This window comes from Antennarius striatus, chromosome 4 (genome assembly GCF_040054535.1).
Source record: "Antennarius striatus isolate MH-2024 chromosome 4, ASM4005453v1, whole genome shotgun sequence".
NCBI classification, from domain to species: Eukaryota; Metazoa; Chordata; class Actinopteri; order Lophiiformes; family Antennariidae; genus Antennarius; species Antennarius striatus.
In genome coordinates this window covers 25,886,653-25,908,224 of record NC_090779.1, presented here as the reverse complement: position 1 = coordinate 25,908,224, position 21,572 = coordinate 25,886,653, and the positions used below count along the sequence as shown (strand labels likewise).

The window sequence follows — 21,572 nt, the reverse complement described above, 5'->3', positions numbered from 1 at the left end:
AGACCAGGGGTTCAAAACCCCTAAACATACTATTTCTTTCTTAGAACGGCGGGTCAAAAAAAAAAATTTTTGTTGACCCGCGGGTCAAGACGTTTTTTTGAGACTAGCATGTCAATTTTTTTTTGTTGATCGGCGGGTCAAAATATTGTTTTGTCTTCAGACCAGGGATTCAAAACCCTGAAACATACTTTTTCTTTTTAGAACGGCGGGTCAAAAAAAAAAGATTTTGTTGACCGGCGGGTCAAGATTTTTTTTGAGATTAGCATGTCAAATTTTTTTTTGTTGATCCGCGGGTCAAAATATTGTTTTGTCTTCACAGCAAGGGTTATGATTTACAGTCCAGCAATTCACTTGCTGAGCAACAGTTTTTTTTCTTGCAGAGTAAAAGGTTACAAAGCCTGTGACATTCAAATGGGAGGTTCTGTCAGAGCAAAATCACAAGTCTTCAACGGGATTTGAACCAAGGTCTCTTGTGTGGCAGCCCACCAGGGTTCCAGTGAGCTATGCTGGCTGAGTGGTAAAGAAAAGGAAAATAGTCATATCTTTAATTATTACGGTACAAGAAGAATTTTAACAACACCAAGAAGAAGAAGGAGATGTACTTTATTCATCCCCTCCGGGAAATTACATTACATTACAAGAAGGGAATAAAATTCTGGTTCCCAGAATGAGGGAAAGTAAAAGAAGTAACTGAACAAAAATAGGGACAACACCAAACCACCCAGGCTGGGAATTGAACCCCAACCTCCTGACTATTAAACCTGTCCCAATCCACTACACTAAGTACGTTTGTGGAACAGCAAACTTAAAAGAAACTTTTAAAGGACTGATTATCTACGAATGTCTAAAAAAGTGTTTTTTCATGTTCATCGAGTTCAGACCAGGGGTTCAAAACTCCTATACATACCTTTTCTTTCTTAGAACGGCGGGTCAAAAAAAAATTTTTTTTGTTGACCCGCGGGTCAAGAACTTTTTTTGAGATTAGCATGACAAAGATTTTTTTGTTGATCGGCGGGTCAAAATATTGTTTTTTAGCCAGATCAGGGATTCAAATCCCCTACACATACTTTTTCTTTCTTAGAACGGCGGGTGAAAAAAAATTTTTTTTGTTGACCGGCGGGTCAAGAAATTTTTTGAGATTAGGATGTCAAATTTTTTTTTGTTCATCGGCGGGTCAAAATATTGTTTTGTCTTCAGACCAGAGGTTAAAAACCCCTAAACATACTATTTCTTTCTTAGAACGGCAGGTCAAAAAAAAAATTTTTTGTTGACCGGCGGGTCAAGAACTTTTTTTGAGACTAGCATTTCAAAAAAAAAATTGTTGACCAGCGTGTCAAAATATTGTTTTTTAGTCAGTTCAGGGATTCAAAACCCCTAAACATACTGTTTCTTTCTTAGAACGGCAGGTCAAAAAAAAAATTTTTTGTTGACCGGCGGGTCAAGAACTTTTTTTGAGACTAGCATTTCAAAAAAAAAATTGTTGACCAGCGTGTCAAAATATTGTTTTGTCTTCAGACCAGAGGTTAAAAACCCCTAAACATACTATTTCTTTCTTAGAACGGCAGGTCAAAAAAAAAATTTTTTGTTGACCGGCGGGTCAAGAACTTTTTTTGAGACTAGCATTTCAAAAAAAAAATTGTTGACCAGCGTGTCAAAATATTGTTTTTTAGTCAGATCAGGGATTCAAAACCCCTAAACATACTGTTTCTTAGAATGGCGGGTGAAAAAAATTTTTTTTTGTTGACCCGCGGGTCAAGAACTTTTTTTGAGATTGGCATGTCAAATTTTTTTTTGTTGATCGGCGGGTCAAAATATTGTTTTTTAGTCAGATCAGGGATTCAAATCCCCTACACATACTTTTTCTTTCTTAGTATGGCGGGTGAAAGAAAATTTTTTTTGTTGACCCGCGGGTCAAGAACTTTTTTTGAGATTGGCATGTCAAATTTTTTTTTGTTGATCGGCGGGTCACAATACTGTTTTGTCTTCCGACCAGGGGTGCAAAACCCCTAAACATACTTTTTCTTTCTTAGAACGGCAGGTCAAAAAAAATGTTTTTGTTGACCAGCGTGTCAAAATATTGTTTTTTAGTCAGATCAGGGATTCAAAACCCCTAAACATACTTTTTCTCTCTTAGAATGGCGGGTGAAAAAAAAATTTTTTTTGTTGACCCGCGGGTCAAGAACTTTTTTTGAGATTAGCATGTCAATTTTTTTTTGTTGATCGGCGGGTCAAAATATTGTTTTGTCTTCAGACCAGGGGTTCAAAACCCCTAAACATACTATTTCTTTCTTAGAACGGCGGGTCAAAAAAAAAAATTTTTGTTGACCGGCGGGTCAAGATTTTTTTTGAGATTAGCATGTCAAATTTTTTTTTGTTGATCCGCGGGTCAAAATATTGTTTTGTCTTCACAGCAAGGGTTATGATTTACAGTCCAGCAATTCACTTGCTGAGCAACAGTTTTTTTTCTTGCAGAGTAAAAGGTTACAAAGCCTGTGACATTCAAATGGGAGGTTCTGTCAGAGCAAAATCACAAGTCTTCAACGGGATTTGAACCAAGGTCTCTTGTGTGGCAGCCCACCAGGGTTCCAGTGAGCTATGCTGGCTGAGTGGTAAAGAAAAGGAAAATAGTCATATCTTTAATTATTACGGTACAAGAAGAATTTTAACAACACCAAGAAGAAGAAGGAGATGTACTTTATTCATCCCCTCCGGGAAATTACATTACATTACAAGAAGGGAATAAAATTCTGGTTCCCAGAATGAGGGAAAGTAAAAGAAGTAACTGAACAAAAATAGGGACAACACCAAACCACCCAGGCTGGGAATTGAACCCCAACCTCCTGACTATTAAACCTGTCCCAATCCACTACACTAAGTACGTTTGTGGAACAGCAAACTTAAAAGAAACTTTTAAAGGACTGATTATCTACGAATGTCTAAAAAAGTGTTTTTTCATGTTCATCGAGTTCAGACCAGGGGTTCAAAACTCCTATACATACCTTTTCTTTCTTAGAACGGCGGGTCAAAAAAAAATTTTTTTTGTTGACCCGCGGGTCAAGAACTTTTTTTGAGATTAGCATGACAAATATTTTTTTGTTGATCGGCGGGTCAAAATATTGTTTTTTAGCCAGATCAGGGATTCAAATCCCCTACACATACTTTTTCTTTCTTAGAACGGTGGGTCAAAAAAAATTTTTTTTGTTGACCGGCGGGTCAAGAAATTTTTGAGATTAGGATGTCAAATTTTTTTTTGTTCATCGGCGGGTCAAAATATTGTTTTGTCTTCAGACCAGAGGTTAAAAACCCCTAAACATACTATTTCTTTCTTAGAACGGCAGGTCAAAAAAAAAAATTTTTTGTTGACCCGCGGGTCAAGAACTTTTTTTGAGATTGGCATGTCAAATTTTTTTTTGTTGATCGGCGGGTCAAAATATTGTTTTTTAGTCAGATCAGGGATTCAAATCCCCTACACATACTTTTTCTTTCTTAGTATGGCGGGTGAAAGAAAATTTTTTTTGTTGACCCGCGGGTCAAGAACTTTTTTTTAGATTGGCATGTCAAATTTCTTTTTGTTGATCGGCGGGTCAAAATACTGTTTTGTCTTCAGACCAGGGGTGCAAAACCCCTAAACATACTTTTTCTTTCTTAGAACGGCAGGTCAAAAAAATGTTTTTGTTGACCAGCGTGTCAAAATATTGTTTGTTAGTCAGATCAGGGATTCAAAACCCCTAAACATACTTTTTCTCTCTTAGAATGGCGGGTCAAAAAAGAAATTTTTTGTTGACCCGCGGGTCAAGACGTTTTTTTGAGACTAGCATGTCAATTTTTTTTTTGTTGATCGGCAGGTCAAAATATTGTTTTGTCTTCAGACCGGGGATTCAAAACCCTGAAACATACTTTTTCTTTTTAGAACGGCGGGTCAAAAAAAAAAGATTTTGTTGACCCGCGGGCCAAGATTTTTTTTGAGATTAGCATGTCAAATTTTTTTTTGTTGATCCGCGGGTCAAAATATTGTTTTGTCTTCAGACCAGAGGTTACAAACCCCTAAACTAACTATTTCTTTCTTAGAACGGCAGGTCAAAAAAAAATTTTTTGTTGACCGGCGGGTCAAGAACTTTTTTTGAGACTAGCATGTCAAAAAAAATTTTGTTGACCAACGTGTCAAAATATTGTTTTTTAGTCAGATCAGGGATTCAAAACCCCTAAACATTCTTTTTCATTCTTAGAACGGCGGGTCAAAAAAAAAAGTTTTTGTTGACCCGCGGGTCAAGACGTTTTTTTGAGACTAGCATGTCAATTTTTTTTTTGTTGATCGGAAGGTCAAAATATTGTTTTGTCTTCAGACCAGGGATTCAAAACCCTGAAACATACTTTTTCTTTTTTAGAACGGCGGTTAAAAAAAAAAAGTTTTTGTTGACCGGCGGGTCAAAATATTGTTTTTTAGTCAGATCAGGGATACAAAACCCCTAAACATACTTTTTCTTTCTTAGAATGGCGGGTGAAAAAAACTTTTTTTTGTTGACCCGCGGGTCAAGAACTTTTTTTGAGATTAGCATGTCAAATTTTTTTTTGTTGATCGGCGGGTCAAAATACTGTTTTGTCTTCAGACCAGGGGTGCAAAACCCCTAAACATACTTTTTCTTTCTTAGAACGGCGGGTCAAAAAAAAAGTTTTTGTTGACCGGCGGGTCAAGAACTTTTTTTGAGATTAGTATGTCAAATTTTTTTTTGTTGATCGGCGGGTCAAAATACTGTTTTGTCTTCAGACCAGGGGTGCAAAACCCCTAAACATACTTTTTCTTTCTTAGAACGGCGGGTCAAAAAAAAAAGTTTTTGTTGACCCGCGGGTCAAGACGTTTTTTTGAGACTAGCATGTCAATTTTTTTTTTGTTGATCGGAAGGTCAAAATATTGTTTTGTCTTCAGACCAGGGATTCAAAACCCTGAAACATACTTTTTCTTTTTTAGAACGGCGGTTAAAAAAAAAAAGTTTTTGTTGACCGGCGGGTCAAAATATTGTTTTTTAGTCAGATCAGGGATACAAAACCCCTAAACATACTTTTTCTTTCTTAGAATGGCGGGTGAAAAAAACTTTTTTTTGTTGACCCGCGGGTCAAGAACTTTTTTTGAGATTAGCATGTCAAATTTTTTTTTGTTGATCGGCGGGTCAAAATACTGTTTTGTCTTCAGACCAGGGGTGCAAAACCCCTAAACATACTTTTTCTTTCTTAGAACGGCGGGTCAAAAAAAAAGTTTTTGTTGACCGGCGGGTCAAGAACTTTTTTTGAGATTAGTATGTCAAATTTTTTTTTGTTGATCGGCGGGTCAAAATACTGTTTTGTCTTCAGACCAGGGGTGCAAAACCCCTAAACATACTTTTTCTTTCTTAGAACGGCGGCTCAAAAAAAAAAGTTTTTGTTGACCGGCGGGTCAAGAATTTTTTTTGAGACTAGCATGTCAAATTTTTTTTTGTTGATCGGCAGGTCAAAATATTGTTTTGTCTTCAGACCAGGGATTCAAAACCCTGAAATATACTTTTTCTTTCTTGGAACGGCGGGCAAAAAAAAAAATTTTTGTCAACCAGCGGGTCAAGGATTTTTTTGAGACTAGCATGTCAAAAAAAAATTTTTGTTGATCGGCGGGTCAAGAATTTTTTTGAGATTAGCATGTCAAATTTTTTTTTGTTGATCGGCGGGTCAAAATATTGTTTTGTCTTCAGACCAAGGGTGCAAAACCCCTAAACATACTTTTTCTGTCTTAGAACGGCGGGTCAAAAAAAAAGTTTTTGTTGACGGCGGGTCAAGAATTTTTTTTGAGATTAGCATGTCAAAAAAATTTGTTTACCAAGGTGTCAAAATATTGTTTTTTAGTCAGATCAGGGATTCAAAACCCCTAAACATACTTTTTCGTTCTTAGAACGGCGGGTGAAAAAAAAATTTTTTTGTTGACCCGCGGGTCAAGAACTTTTTTTGAGATTAGCATGTCAAATTTTTTTTGTTGATCGGCGGGTCAAAATATTGTTTTGTCTTCAGACCAGGGGTTCAAAACCCCTAAACATACTTTTTCTTTCTTAGAACGGCGGGTCAAAAAAAAAAATTTTTTGTTGACCCGCGGGTGAAGACGTTTTTTTGAGACTAGCATGTCAATTTTTTTTTTGTTGATCGGAAGGTCAAAATATTGTTTTGTCTTCAGACCAGGGATTCAAAACCCTGAAACATACTTTTTCTTTTTTAGAACGGCGGTTAAAAAAAAAAGTTTTTGTTGACCGGCGGGTAAAGAACTTTTTTTGAGACTAGCATGTCAAAAGAAATTTTGTTGACCAGCGTGTCAAAATATTGTTTTTTAGTCAGATCAGGGATTCAAAACCCCTAAACATACTTTTTCTTTCTTAGAATGGCGGGTGAAAAAAATTTTTTTTTGTTGACCCGCGGGTCAAGAACTTTTTTTGAGATTAGCATGTCAAATTTTTTTTTGTTGATCGGCGGGTCAAAATACTGTTTTGTCTTCAGACCAGGGGTTGAAACCCCTAAACATACTTTTTCTTTGTTAGACCAGCGGGTCAAAAAAAAAATTTTTTTTTGGATTAGCGGGTCACAACCCACAGCTCGTGACCATAGGTGATGGCAGGAACGTACATCGACCACTAAATGGAGAGCTTTGCCTTTCGGCTCAGCTCCTTCTTCACCACGACGGACCGATACAGAGTCCGCATCACTGCAGACGCTGCACCGATCCGCCTGTCGGTCTCCCGTTCCATTGTACCCTCACTCGTGAACAGGACCCCGAGATACTTGAACTCCTACACTTGGGGCAGGATTTCATCCCCAACCTGGAGAGGGCACTCCACCCTTTTCCGACTGAGGACCATGGTCTCAGATTTGGAGGTGCTCATTGGTCCCTGGTCTGAAGAAGAAAAAAAAAATATTTTGACCGGCCGGTCTACAAAAAAAAAAAAAAAGTTTTGGGTCGGTCAGTTGGTTGGTCGATTGGTCTAAAAAATGTATTCCGGTCGACAGGTTTGATCTACAAAAAATGTGTTTTCATTCGGTCGGTCGGTTGGAAATTTTTATTTTTTTGTGGTCAGCCGGTCGGTCCAAAAAAAATGTATTTTATTTTGGTCAACTGATCTTTTGGCCTAAAGAAAATTTTTCCAGTTGGCCGGTTTTGTCTTACCTCTACACCATCAAGGGGGTAGACTGGAATGGGAGATGGAAAGATATAACTTAGGTGTAAGGGAGAATGAGGAAAAAGGTTTAGGGATGAGAGGGTTATAATAAATAATAGTAATAATTATTATTATTATTTATTTATTATTATTATACGAAATAAATTAAAAGTAAATTGATAAAATTAATTAAGAATTCAGGAAAGAATAATAATATTAAGTAAATAAAATATGGACAGAAGATGGAAATAAGAAACAGAAGTTGCTTAGGGTTGGGGTTAGAATTAGGGCTTAGGTTGGGTTACTATTAGAATTAGAGTTAGTATTAGGGCTCAGGTTTAGGGTTAGGGTTAAATTAAGGGGGAAGACAGACACAATCTAATAAGTGATAAAATTACTTCACTGATATGCTCATCCTTTCTCCTGCACCTAATGTATTCAAAAAAAAAGTATCCTCTTCATTTCCCATCATCCCTTGCAGCAGGACCTGTTTCCATCACGCTCCTACGACACCTAATGGGTGACAGTGTGTGTAAACCAGGCAGCTTAGACAAAGAGAGCTCAGCGTGGGTTCAGAGCCCCCACCAGCAGGCCTGTCTGCGGGGGCGGGTGCCATGTTTGCTTGCCTCCGTCCCTCTTTTGGGTTTTTGAAGCAGCTTTTATGTAATCAGGACTATTTATTCCTCTGGAGCGTCGCTGCCTGACCTCCATGAAGACCATGAGGCTGGTTTGTCTGTTCTGTGTGGCTGTCTCTCTATCTGCCCCCCCCTCTTCAGCAGGGCAATTATAGCAGAGCCCACAGTCGCATCAGGTAGAGACTGTGTGGGCGGGAGGACGCGTTGACTCAAGGTTTATAAAGATGCTAAAGATAGTTTGAGATGGAAAGGTTTCATAAGCCTGCAGGCTGACTCACCATGAGCAGAAACACGCCGGCCAATCAGGTCACAGAAACAAACTCCTCCTGACGGGAGACCAAACTTCACCCACAGCAGCACCAGAGGGGGGGGTCAAAGGTCAGATGTGTGCCGACACCCGGCGCTGCCGTGTACCTGCAGCCTCTCAAGCTCCACCTCCTTCAACTGCCATTTGGAGCTGATTGGCTGAGAGCATCATCACCACCATAACATCTTCATCACCATCATCATCATCATCACCATCATCGACGTCATCATCATCAACATCATCACCATCATCATCATTATCATCATCATAATCGCCATCATCATCACCATCATCATCGTCGTCATCATCATCACCATCATCATCATCATCATCATCATCACCATCATCACCGTCATCATCATCGTCGTCATCATCATCATCACCATCGTCATCATCATCATCATCGCCATCGCCATCATCATCACCATCATCATCATCAGCCTCATCATCATCATCGCCATCATCATCAGCACCATCATCATCATTATCATCATCACCATCATCATCATCATCACCATCATCATCATCATCACCATCATCATCACCATCATCATCATCACCATCGCCATCATCATCATCACCATCATCATCATCATCACCGTCATCATCGTTATCATCATTACCATCATCATCACCGTCATCACCATCATCATCATCACCATCATCATCATCGCCATAATCATCATCACCATCATCATCATCATTATCGCCACCATCATCGCCATCATCATCATCATCGCCATCATCATCATCATCATCACCATCACCATCATCATCATCATCACCGTCATCATCATCACCATCATCATCATCGCCATAATCATCATCACCATCATCATCATCATTATTGCCACCATCATCGCCATCATCATCATCATCATCATCATCATCATCATCATCATCATCGCCATCATCATCATCATCATCGCCATCATCATCATCATCATCATCATCATCATCATCATCTCGTTTAGAATAAACAGCTCCTGTTTTATTTTAGAAACCTGATGAAGATCGTTAGAACACATCCCAGCAGCACAGTCATTAATTAGAGTCAATCTGTGGGGGCTGTGATGTCATCAGCCTCTGATGTCATCAGCCTCTGATGTCATCAGCCTCTGATGTCATCAGCCTCTGATGTCATCAGCCTGTTCATCATGGGTTCACAGCCCTGCTGCTTCAATCCGCTGATGCTCTGCACTTCTGTCCTACTTTGCTTGTCACTGTAAAACACACCACAGTGCAGACATGGGTCACATGGTCTAAGCCCCGCCCCTCACCCTAACGTGGTGAACCTGGCTGATGATGACCCTGAGTGACCTCTGAGCAGATTGAGTTCTGCTCAGATGAGACATCCTGAGGAGTTAAACCTGACACCAGGATCAACTCCAGTCACACACACACACACACACACACACACACACACGGGACCAGGCGTGTGCTTCACGTGTTCATCAACGTCTCTCACACCAGTTTGTCTGCATTGTTTTAAAACGAGAAGCTCTGATATCAGTTTTAATTATCACACTGTGTGTGTGTGTGTGTGTGTGTGTATGTGTGTGTGTGTGTGTGTGTGTGTGTGTGTGTGTGTGTGTGTGTGTGTGTGTGTGTGTGCGTGTATGTGTGTGTGTGTGTGTGTGTGTGTGTGTGTGTGTATGTGTGTGTGTGTGTGTGTGTGTGTGTGTGTGTGTGTGTATGTGTGTGTGTGTGTGTGTGTGTGTGTGTGTGTGTGTGTGTGTGTGTGTGTGTGTGTGTGTGTGTGTATGTGTGTGTGTGTGTGTGTGTGTGTGTGTGTGTATGTGTGTGTATGTATGCGTGTATGTGTGTGTGTGTGTGTGTGTGTGTGTGTGTGTGTGTGTGTGTGTGTGTGTGTGTGTTTTCAGTTCTGGAACTTGCAACTCGATCTGTGAGGGCTACAGGAAATAGATGTGGAGGGGGGGTGACATGAGACAGGTGGTTGGGGGTTGATGGGGGGGCTGTCAACACGCTGTCGCTTCAAGCGAATCGGGACCAGAGCCGTTAGCAGAGGATTAGCAGGAGCCCCCCCGAGTTTAGCCCCCCCATCCAGAGCCCATCCAGAACCCATCCAGAACCCCCCCCCTGGTCGGTTTTTGGTTGGAGTTCTGCTGTGAAGCTGACACCTCCCACACACCCGCATCTCATCATGAAGCGGGGGGAGTCACGATCCCAACCGGAGCTGCAGTCTTGTGACCCTGGATCTGGCTCCTGATTGGTCGGTTCTTCTCTTTTGTTCTCTCCTTTCAAACATTTTCAGTCGGACCTGAAATATCTCTCCTGGAATAAAAGCAGCCGCAGGAGAACCCCCCCCCCGTCCTACACCTGTAACCACATGACCCCTGACCCCACCCCCAGCTCCCAGTATGCTGCTTTGCCCAGGCTGTTCTAAAACGAGCGGGGGTCGTTTCCTGTGGCTTAAAACTGCTAAAGGTCACACCGCAGACAGGAAGCACCCCCCACCCCCCGCTGGACGTGCCACGCATGCCGCCGCCCCCACCCGTCAGTCAGAGTGCCGCTGTGACATCACGGAGGCCCGATCTAAGAATACTGCTGCCCCCCGCCCCCGCTGGCGGGAGGATGTTCAAGTGGCTGAAGGGCCAGATAACAGTGTTTATCTGTGACCTTTGACCTTCAGGTGAACCCGGGGGCGTGTTGCTGCTCGCGTGAGAGCGACGCCCCTCCCCCTGCTCCCTACAGGTGTGACTGATCAGGTAACACTCCGGTCCCTTTGATGGCCTGTGCCGAAGCCCTGCCCACAGGAAGTGCCGAAGGCGATGTTTGCGTGAACTCGACGCCCTCGCCTCGAGGCAGAGCCTGGAAAATCCGGTCGGGTAAGTGTCCCCCCCCCCATGACTGGAATGGAGAAGCTGTCGTCTGATTGGTGGACGATCAGGACAGAATGTTCCACAAACATCATGTGACAGGACGCCGCCGGCAGGAAGTGATTAATGATCAGCTCCAGACGCCTCGTGATTCACGGCGGTGGTGAGTCGGTCCAGTCCGGACCGCTCCGCAGGTGAGGCTGCGTTACCGCGGCAACAGAGCAGAACGCCACTCCATCTGTCAGGAAGCACAAAACGCAGCCAAACGTAGACAAAATATCAATTTATTAATAACTTATTCTTTACATTCGTGTGGGAGGGGTTTGCAGGGATACCTTCAGTGGGGGGGGGCATTATTATTCTCTCATCTTAACAAATAAAAACTGCGTTTCTCAGTTTTTCCTGAAGATGTGAACAAACCTTTACCCTTTAACCTTTAACACACGCGAGTTCCAGAGCGGCGGATTCAAAACTTCATGCTGAATGTCTGTCCGGTGCAAAGTAAGGCAAACAACCCCAGTGACTGATTTTAGGGGGGGTGGGGGTGCAAAAACAAGGCCAGTCAGCTGAATTCACACGTGAAGTTAAATATATTTACACATGTACAGGATCAGAGAAAAAACACGTGATTTTTGGCGTAATCAATTCAACAAACGGATCAATATGCAAATTTCCTGCGGACATAAATGTAAATATGACGGAAAGACTCGTCAGCGCCCCCCAGAGGTCACTCCTGTCAAGGTCCTCCACGTAGAAATGTGTGAAAAGACTCCACAAAAGGTCAAATGAGTCCAGGTTAAAGCTGGGGGGGCTCAACCCCCCCACAGGTAAGTCTTCACTGAAGACGAAGGAGAACGAGCACCGGAGTCTCGGGGGTCAGCCCCCCCCAATACGAGCTTTTAAAAAGGGTCTCAGTCCGGTGGGTCGACCTCGACTCTTTGGCACGCCACGCCCCCGGAGGGGCGGAGCCTAAGAAGAGAGAAGACCCCCCCAAGTCCAACGAGGTTGTGTCAGCAGCAGCAGCTGCCCCCCCTCAGTAACCATGTCCAGTGCTGGCGTGGCGGCGCAGTCCCGCGTCGGGCGACGCATCAAAGACGTTTCCTCAGGGGGCGGTCACGCCCCCCGGTAACAGCCCCCGGCAACAGGAAGTGTGTGACGGGGGGGGGCATCACGTGGACTCCAGCGGGTCCAGCTGGAACACGTTGTGGTTGGTGGGGGTGGTGAAGTAGAGCTGCGGGCCGGGGGGGGCCACGCGGTTGTCACAGGGGCTGTTGAGCCCCAGGGTGCGCTCGAAGTCCAGCAGTTGCCCCAGGAAGTTGAAGTTGGGCGACACGTTGGCCTTCTTGGTCCTCACGATGTCGTAGGCGTCGTTCATGGACAGGTGCAGCTTGTGCATCAGGTACGCCACCGTCACCGTCACCGAGCGGCTGATGCCCGCCAGGCAGTGCACCAGGACGCCGCACTCCTGCCCCCGGGCCTCATCTGTGGGGGGAACAGGGGCAGTTAGAGAGGGAGCGGGCAGTTCACCAAACAAACTCTACAACAGGACCGACGGCGTTTTTAGGGCGCTTGTTTCGCCTCGCGGGCGCCGCCCCGACGGGATCGTCCAAGCGACCGTCGCCACGACGACGGAACCGAACTCAAATGCCGGGAAAAAAGGGCGATGGCGGCCAATCAGAGCGCTCTTCCGCTCGCCGGGGGTTCCTCTGACAGCGGCGCCGCTTGGGCGTGTCGGCGCCGGAGTCACAAGCCCCCCCAACCCCCCATCAGGGGCAACAGGATGTCAACAAGGCAGTAAATGGCTGCTTTTGTAATGCGGGGGGAGGAGGGAGGGGGCAGCGCCACGTCCTAGATTACTTTCAATGCCACTTCCTTCCTGTTGTGCTCAAATTACCCCCCCTGTTCACTCTCCCCCTTCTCCTGTTTCAGTGTCGCCCTTTGTGCTGCAATTACTCCAGACCCGGGACGGCAGAGGGGGCAGGATGCCTCCATTGAGGGCGGCTCTTTGTACACGGGGCAATTGGGGGGGGTGTTCTGCCCCCACACAATGACCTCAATCTGTCTGCTTGTTCCTGCATGAACGACTGATGGCATCTGGACACCAGAACGTCCCAACAACCACTTCCTGCCCCTCCAGCTCTAAATGCCTCTAAATACCCCTGCAGCTCTAAATACCCCTAAATACCAATGCCCCTTCAGGGTTCTGCTCTAAATGCTCCTAAATACCAATGCCCCTTCAGGTTCTGCTCTAAATGCCCCTAAATACCCCTGCCCCTTCAGGGTTCTGCTCTAAATGCCCCTAAATACCCCTGCCCCTTCAGGGTTCTGCCCTAATTGAACACGCTGAGCCACAACAACGCGCTGACGTCACGCGGCCCGGTACCGGACTCACCGATGAAGCCGATGGCCTCCGGGAAGAACTGGGACAGGTTCTGGCTCCAGTGGTCGGAGATGGGGATCTGCTTGTACTTGAACCCCCCCGCGTGCTCGAACAGGTTGGGCAGGTTGGGGGTGACGTTCAGGATGTACTTGATGCCGAACTCCTCCAGCGCGTCCTGATTGGTCGCGTCGCGCGCGCAGCCCAGGTACAGGTGCGGCAGGATCTCCACCGGGAAGGACGGCGGCGGGTTGGCCAGCGGGGAGCCGTCCGAGTCGGTGGCGCTCACCGGGTCCCGGTCCAGGTCCGACTCGATGTCGGACGAGTCGGAGCTGATGCGCAGCCCCCCCAGGCCGAGCACCTGCGCCGCGGGGGGGGAGCTGCTGCTGGAGCCGTCCAGGTTGGTTTCGCAGAGGGAGGGGAACTCAGCCTGGAATCTACTGAACCCCCCTGGAAGAAGACAGAAGGGGGGTCAATATGGAACATGACGGTAAAACGTGCCGGTCCCGGGCCGGTCCCGGACTCACCCTCCAGGTAGAAGGCCCGGTAGCCCTCGTCCTTCATGCGGCGCAGCAGCAGCCCCAGCACCGACCCCCCATCCACGTTCTCGTTCCACTCGCGGCTCGCCTCGTCGTACAGGACGATCGTGTCGGTCTCGCACCTCCGCACGAACTCGTCCCGGTCGTCCCGGTCGGACAGCAGCGCGCGCACCGGCAGGTTGCCCCTCCGGAGGCGGCGGAGCATGAGTCCCGGTAGCGCCACGCTGATCGCAGACTCGACGTGGGCCGACTCGTAGAGCTCGTGGGCCCGGCAGTCCATCAGCAGCAGCCCGGTGCGGGTCCGCAGCTGCTCCCGCAGCCACAACACCGACTTACCGACCGCCATGACCGACTCCACCGGGACGACGGGCTTCAGCTTGTCGAGCATTTATAGGCGGGAGGGGGGCAAAAAGAAGCTGGAGGAGGGGGGGCTCCCGGTAATGCGTTAAAATAGAAACCCGAAAGTCATTCAGCTCCGGTGCGCGTGTCCGTCACAGATTCACCGACTGTGGGCCGCGCGCGCCGTCATTCATGCGTCCGGTCCTCAACACCGGCACCGGTAACTCCAAACGGTCGTCCCTGGATTGACGTCCTCCGAGCGGCTCCGGTGGTACCGGGTTCCGGTCGGTCGCTCTCCGGTTGGATGTGCGCTCCGGTTGGATGTGCGCTCCGGTTGGATGTGCGCTCCGGTTGGATGTGCGCTCCGCTGCGCCGGGCTGTGAATGGCAACGACCGGGGAGGCGCTTCACCGGAGACGTGAGAGCCGCCCCCAACCAATCAGAGCCGTCCGAGCGGCGGTCGCCATGGAAACGGGGGCCGGATGGAGCGGCGCGCGCTGGTGAATAGTTAATGAGTTTGTCATTCACAAAAAACGGGACAGGAATTTCCGCTCCGGATCAAGAGAGGAACAAACAGAGGAGCAGAGGAAGGAAGGGGGGGGGGCAGTGAGGGAGGGGGCAGGGGGGGTTTGAGGGGGGGCAAGGGGCGGGCTTCACCCACAGACCGCTCAGAAACCATTCATTCAGGCTCCAATAAAAACATGAACGAATGAAAACAGCGGGGGGGGGGGTCGTGTTTGTCGGTACAAACGGACTTGCGTGATGCGGGTCCGTGGGTCGAACCGACACCGAACCGACACCGGGGGTTCCCGCTTCATTCAGAAATAAATAAATTCAGGAATCATTCAGAACGCTGTTCGCTCCGGGGGGGTGGGGGGTTCTCCTGGCTCTGGTTCAGCGGGTTCTGACGGGGTGGTGAACATTGATCCACACGCATGACCCCCCCTACACACACACACCAGCCCGTCACGCTGGTCACGGGTGTTGCTGCGGGGGAGGGGCGGGGCCAGAGGAAAGACACCTCCCCACAGGTGTATCCGGTTCACCTGAGTTCTTCGCAGGTTTTGGGTCGCACCCCCCCGCCGTGATGACTCACCGGTAACGGATCCTGTTCGTTTTGATCCCCCCCCCCCCACAAGAAGTCATGATTCACCCGGTAAACAGTTCCTGGTCACGTGTCCACGAGAGTCAGTCACGTGTTTCACGTTAACGGGACGATCGGCTGCCGGACCCCCCCCCCCCTCTCCGCCCCCCCCCGCCCCAACTGCCCTCGATGCCCCCCAACCCTCTAACTGCCCTCATTGCCCTCTCCCAAAAGCATCCAGCTGAATGCTAAACAGCTTCTGCCCCTCCCTTCCCCATCTGTGTTTCCATTGGTCCGCGTCTCCCAGTGGGCGGAGTCAGACTGAAGATGGACCAGGTGACAGCCACCAGGTGACAAAAGGCCCCGCCTCCTTTAACCCCCCAGCACCTGCTGAGGGCATCGAGGACCCCTTTCCAAGCCCCCCCCCCCCCCCCCCCCCGCGGCCGCTTCCCAATCTGCTCCCTCCTGTTTGCCCCCGGCTCGTCTCAGACGGAGGGGGGGGCTCCTTTGTCTGCAGACAAAGACACAGATACACTCACACACACACACACACACACACACACACACACACACACACTCACACACACACATAGACACACACACACACTTCCTGTAGTTAAAGGTGGGGGGCGGGGCCTCATCTCTGATTGGGCACCTCTGCTGCTCCTCATGATTCCAATGTTTCTACTGTCTGACAGGTGTGTTGTGTCAACTGAAATGTTTATGTTGTACACACACACACACACACACACACACACACACACACACACACACACACACACAGACACACACACACTGCTGTATTACCTGTGTGCTGTGGGCGTCTCCAATGGGCGTGGCCTGTCTGTCACACCTCCTCCAGCTGAAGCCGCCGGCGCCAGGATGTATGTGTGTGTGTGTGTGTGTGTGTGTGTGTGTGTGTGTGTGTGTGTGTGTGTGTGTGTGTGTGTGTGTGTGTGTGTGTGTGTGTGTTATGACAACAGAGAGGATCTTCTGTTGTGGGTGGGGGGGTGTTAGCGGTTAGCCTGCAGCTAAACCTTTAATTGTGTGTCAGGATAAACTCCAAGGTAACCGCTAACGCCTAGCAGCTAGCGACCAGCACAGATGTGGAGGTCAGAGGTCAAGGTGTGCTGTTTCTGCTGACGTGACGAATTCCTGTGGTTGGTGTGAAAACAGGAAGTCAGGCTGAGCGGCGTCCTCTGAGGGCCGGTCTGTGAACAGACGAGGACACGCTCCAAGAAAACAGGAAGCACTAATGGAGGTGTGTGTGTGTGTGTGTGTGTGTGTGTGTGTGTGTGTGTGTGTGTGTGTGTGTGTGTGTGTGTGGAGGGTATTCAGAAAGACAAAAACAGGAAGTGGGGAAAGGGCGACAGGAAACAAACGGAGGAAAGAGAAACTCCTGATGGCTTCATGTTGGGTCACGTCCCTGTGACACTGGTGATGCTGGGGGGCTGGGGGGGGGCACAGATGATAAATTCATATCAAATAAAAATTCACTGCCTCTCATTTCACAATAAAAGTCTTTGTTTCTTTCTACTTCCTGTTTGAGCACACAGCTTCCTGTCATACAGAAACCTTTTAAACCAAACCGTTTTCACGCCCATTTCATTATTTTTTTTTTGCAGTTGTGACCCCTGATGTCTGTGTGGGTGGTGTCCATTCTGACCCCCCCCCCTCCAGTCAGCTGGCACCCACACTTCCTGTTGGAGATTAACGCTCTTTGTTTTGGGTGTTTTTATGACTTCCTGTTTATGTCAGATTCCTCTTTCTGTGGAATGCATTCCTGCCCCCCCCCAGACATCAGGAAATAATTTGGTTCTAACATGTCGGGGCAGTTCTTCCCCCCGACAGCTGTTTGAGTCCCAGACACCCTGAGGTATGGTTGGAATGCAGGAACTACTGGGGGGGGGGTTCAAGCAGTATGGGTGACAACCCCCCCAGACCTGGAGAACACGGGATGGGGAGTGGGATGAGGGTCATGATGGGTTTGCTGGTCGCCCTGAAGAGCCTGTTAGCAACAAACATGGAAACGGTGTTACCATGGAAACAGTGTAGGAAACACGGTGAAGCTGTCTCAGGGATTTGAACCATGTCAAGTTGGCTATGCCAAATCGTCCCCCCCTCCCCTATCCCCATCTGATCTCAGCCCCAGTGCCTCTCACCCGCCCTGGTACCTCCAATCCCATCAGCCCCCGGGGCGCCAGCTGCCCGTGGGTCTCGTGCAGCGGCGTCTTAAAGGATCTCCTGGTGATAATCCCACTAAAGCACGTCAGTGGTGGCTCCGCCCCCCCAGAGATCAAACGCCAGCGCCTTGTGGACGGCTACTGATCAGAACTCTGAAGCCACCCCCCCACCCCAAGATGACCTACGAGGGAATCCTGGGGGAAAAACCCAAAGCCCCGCCCCCATCAATGAATAACATGAACTATTATGAAAATATTCCCTGAAAGTCACCAGAACTAAGACGAGAATCTAACATATGACATGATGGGAGGTGGGATTAGGGCTGGGGGGTCACGATTAGACCCCCCAGTAAACCGAAACCTAACCTGAGGTTTCATCGACGTATCATGTATGTCAATGAAATGTTAACCCCTAACCCAACCCTAAACCCAACTGTTTAGGGTTAATAGTTAGACAGACATACACTTTAATAATCCCAAGGGGAAATTCGGGTAATAAGGGTTAGAGTTAGGGTTAACAGGGGTTAGTTTAGGGTTAACAGGGGTTAGTTTAGGGTTAACAGGGGTTAGTTTAGGGTTAACAGGGGTTAGTTTAGGGTTAACAGGGGTTAGTTTAGGGTTAGGGTTGTTTAGGGTTGGGGTTAGTTTAGGGTTAGGGTTAATAGGGGTTAGTTTAGGGTAATTTCTGTGGACTCAGTTCTCTTCACTCATTGGTTGAGGTGAACAACGGACTTCCCTGCGCCTGAATCCCGTTTCCCTCCTGTTCAGGAAGACCGGCTAGAGGTCAAAGGTCACATCCTGTTCAGCAAAGAGGGTCAACATGAAGATCTCTCCACACGCTTGACCTGATCAATCAGAGGCTGAACCAATCGATCAGTTCAGCCACGAGGAATCCCCTCCTTTAGTCGTGGTATTGACAGCGTTCTGGGGGGGCTGACTGATCAATCGCTGACTGATCGGGAGTCTGGGGGGGGGGCTCTTTGATGTCCACAACAAAGGAATCCTATTGGCTCACAGGTCAGGATGGATGGCGTGTGAAACCCAGCCTGAAGCTCCTGGAGACCCGTCAGGCCTGGGGGGGACGAGACCCGTCAGAACTTCAAACAGGCTGAACCAGAACCAAGATGGTGCCGGGGTCACATGACCCGGATCGTCCACTTCCTGAGCCCCCATCCGTCATGCGAGGAGGAAGAGGGCGGGTGTCTCAGGGGGGGCCCTTTGGCCACTCTTACGGCTTTGTCTTGTCTGTCATCTCCTTCCTGCTCCCGCCCCCCCCCTCTTTCTGAGAACAGGCATGGCGACAGACGGATCCTGGGGGGGTGAGGGCGTGGAGAATGAAGAGAAATGAAGAGATGTCTGGTTCCCGGAATGGGGGGGGTGGAAGGTGGGGGTTGAGTTTTTCCACACCTGGTGGGGATTAGAGCGAGCAGACCGGCTGGGGGGGAGGGGTGGGGGCTGTTTTCTCCTGTTTTGCCAGGATTTGGGGGGGATTGGGGGTTTGGAGTGACGGAGGGGGAAGTCTAGCTTTTCCAAAACAGGAAGGAGACGTGGGGGTCGTCTGAGGCGGCGCAGCGGGTGGGGTGTAGCCTCAATCTTTGAAGACTTCTTAAAAGTCTCCTTTAGACATCCAGCAGCTTCACTTCCTGTTAGCAGCTAACTGCTATTAGCTACAGGACCTCCTGAGGGAGGGGGTCTAATCTCAGGACCCCCGGGGGTCTGACAGGAGCTGAATGTTTGAGGAGACTCTACGGGTGACTTGTAGAACAAAGGTGACCCCCCCCATGTTTGCTTTCTAGAAAGTGGAATCTTCCTCCCTCAGAAGGGGGGGCGGGGGCAGCAGGTGGTGTCCTGTCAATCCAATCAGAGCAAAGCAGGATGGGAGGATCAGGAACGAGGGATCAGGCCGAGCTCTGTCGTCACGTCAGGGAGCAGAGGTGCATTGTGGGAGTTGACCCACAGGCACAAAAATGCTGAACAGGGACGTTTGGCTTAGTGTGGAACTAAAAGCACCCCCCCCCCCAGAGCTTCAGTCCCGTTAACAAACCCAAACCCGAACTAAACCCGGCTTAACGAAACCCAACCTCACCAGGTTCTCCTCAGATCGAAGGGACGGAATCGGACCCTGTGCTGTACAGGTGTGAACCAGAGGTCTACCCCGCCTTCAGGTGTGAACCAGAGGTCTACCTGGCCTTCAGGTGTGAACCAGAGGTCTACCCCGCCTTCAGGTGTGAACCAGAGGTCTACCTGGCCTTCAGGTGTGAACCAGACGTCTACCCCGCCTTCAGGTGTGAACCAGAGGTCTACCCCGCCTTCAGGTGTGAACCAGAGGTCTACCTGGCCTTCAGGTGTGAACCAGAGGTCTACCCCGCCTTCAGGTGTGAACCAGAGGTCTACCTGGCCTTCAGGTGTGTCTGAGGTCCTCGTGTGAAGCCAGGCGTGAACCTTCTGTCCTGAACGAGGATCAGGATTAGATAAAAACCATTAAGCAGGAGGGAATCCTGGAGTCTGGATCCAGACACACGACTGAACAAACACATGGAGGCTGGGAGGGGGGGGGCAGATGAAGGGATGACACACTTCCTGTCATGGGGGTTATGGGGGTTAGGGGGGGTCACGCTGTGTGTGATTGGTCGATGCCCAGGTGCCTCTCAGTCAGAAACGTTCCATTCATCAGGAGAGTGAGTTGTGTTTGCTTTGGCACCGGGCCTACATGTCCCAGCATGCAATCTGAGAGCTGTGAGCGTGTTCACCTCACTGGTTAAAGCTCCTCAAGTGTCTGTCGCCGGGGCGAAAGCGGTTACGTGAATCAGGCTGAGTCCAGTGGTTTCTTCTGATTGACGAGTGAATTATTGATCGACCAGCCGATCAATAAAATAACAGGAAGCAGTGAACACATCACGACCTCCAGCCCACGGCGACCCCAACGTGACCCGGGGACACAAAGGTGATGTTAGAATGAAGATCTCACAAAACAAATCCACTGGTTTCACATCAGGAGGGTTTGAACACGGGTCTGCAGGCGTGTGCTGTGCAACACGCAATCCTCCCCACCCCACCCCCACCACCCGGGTCACGTGTTCCTGCTCTTTGATCTGGCTACACAAGACGAGCAAATAAAAAACACATCATCGTTTTTGAAAAGCAAACATTTATTAATGAAGCCACAGGAGGAGAAACACACACACACACACACACACACACACCTGTGACTCAAACGTTTCCACGGACGCGGCCTCACGCGTGCCGGGACGTTGCGTCATCCTGAGGTTGTGTGTTCTCGGTTGTGTAACCGCCGTAAAACATTAAAGCTGCACTAACCTAACGGAAACACACGCAGGAGGCGTGACGGAGCCACCGAGGTCATGTGTGTGTGCTGGGACACGCATCACAGAATACGGATGTGTTTCCTGACGGACCGTCACGCCACGTGAAGCGCCGGCGTGTCTGTGGTTTCAAATTCAAATTCAAAAATCTTTATTAGTCCCCTAGGGGCAATTGAAAGCACAAACAGCAGAAGAGGTATGAAAGTGTAAATATAATAACACATAAACACAAAGTTTACGTTAAATAATTCAAAACCTACTTAATTTAGAAACTACAGTATTTTCTGCACCGTCAATAACCTATTCTAAAGCTTTTTTTATATTGAAAGCGCACTGGATTATAAAGCGCACTGGATTACAAGGTCCACTGGATTATAAAGTGCACTGGATTACAAGGTCCACTGGATTATAAAACACACTGGGAGTTTTTGAGAACATTAAAGGTTTTTAGGTCCACTTTATGGTGCAGAAAATACTGTAATTTGTTAAAAATCTATTGAGTTAATTTAAAACCTCGTTAGTTCAATGACTAATTATCTGAACTAGTCACTGAACTAGTCACTGAACTAGTCACTGAACTAGTCACTGAACTAGTCACTGAACTAGTCACGTTCTGCAGCGACCGACCGTAAACCAGACGAACCAAAAACGTGACGTAACGTGTCTACAGGACGACGGACGGATGTGATTCTCCAGAATCACCTCTGACCTGAACGGTTCTGACCAATAAGGCACCACGAGTCCAGGAAGTCCATTACATCCTGAGGAAGGGCCCCGCCCCCA

At 48.2% G+C, this 21,572-nt stretch overlaps 1 protein-coding gene across 1 annotated transcript; it reads right to left on the bottom strand.

Annotated features, from left to right (window-relative positions):
• Positions 1 to 11,213: 11,213 nt before the first annotated feature.
• dusp6 (dual specificity phosphatase 6) lies at positions 11,214 to 14,587 on the bottom strand. The gene is made up of 3 exons (XM_068313826.1): positions 13,850 to 14,587; positions 13,338 to 13,772; positions 11,214 to 12,427 (listed from the first exon to the last, which is right to left on the bottom strand). The coding sequence occupies exons 1-3, from the start codon at positions 14,247 to 14,249 to the stop codon at positions 12,114 to 12,116; spliced, it is 1,149 nt and encodes a 382-aa protein (XP_068169927.1). The 5' UTR covers positions 14,250 to 14,587; the 3' UTR covers positions 11,214 to 12,113.
• Between the last annotated feature and the right edge of the window lie 6,985 nt (positions 14,588 to 21,572).

Coding starts and splice junctions, on each gene's coding strand:
- dusp6 (XM_068313826.1), bottom strand. CDS start 14,249: ATGCTCGACAAGCTGAAGCCCGTCGTCCCGGTGGAGTCGGTCATGGCG. Junction 13,773..13,849: donor CCGGGCCTTCTACCTGGAGG/GTGAGTCCGGGA, acceptor GTCTTCTTCCAG/GGGGGTTCAGTAGATTCCAG. Junction 12,428..13,337: donor GGAGGCCATCGGCTTCATCG/GTGAGTCCGGTA, acceptor TTCCCCCCACAG/ATGAGGCCCGGGGGCAGGAG.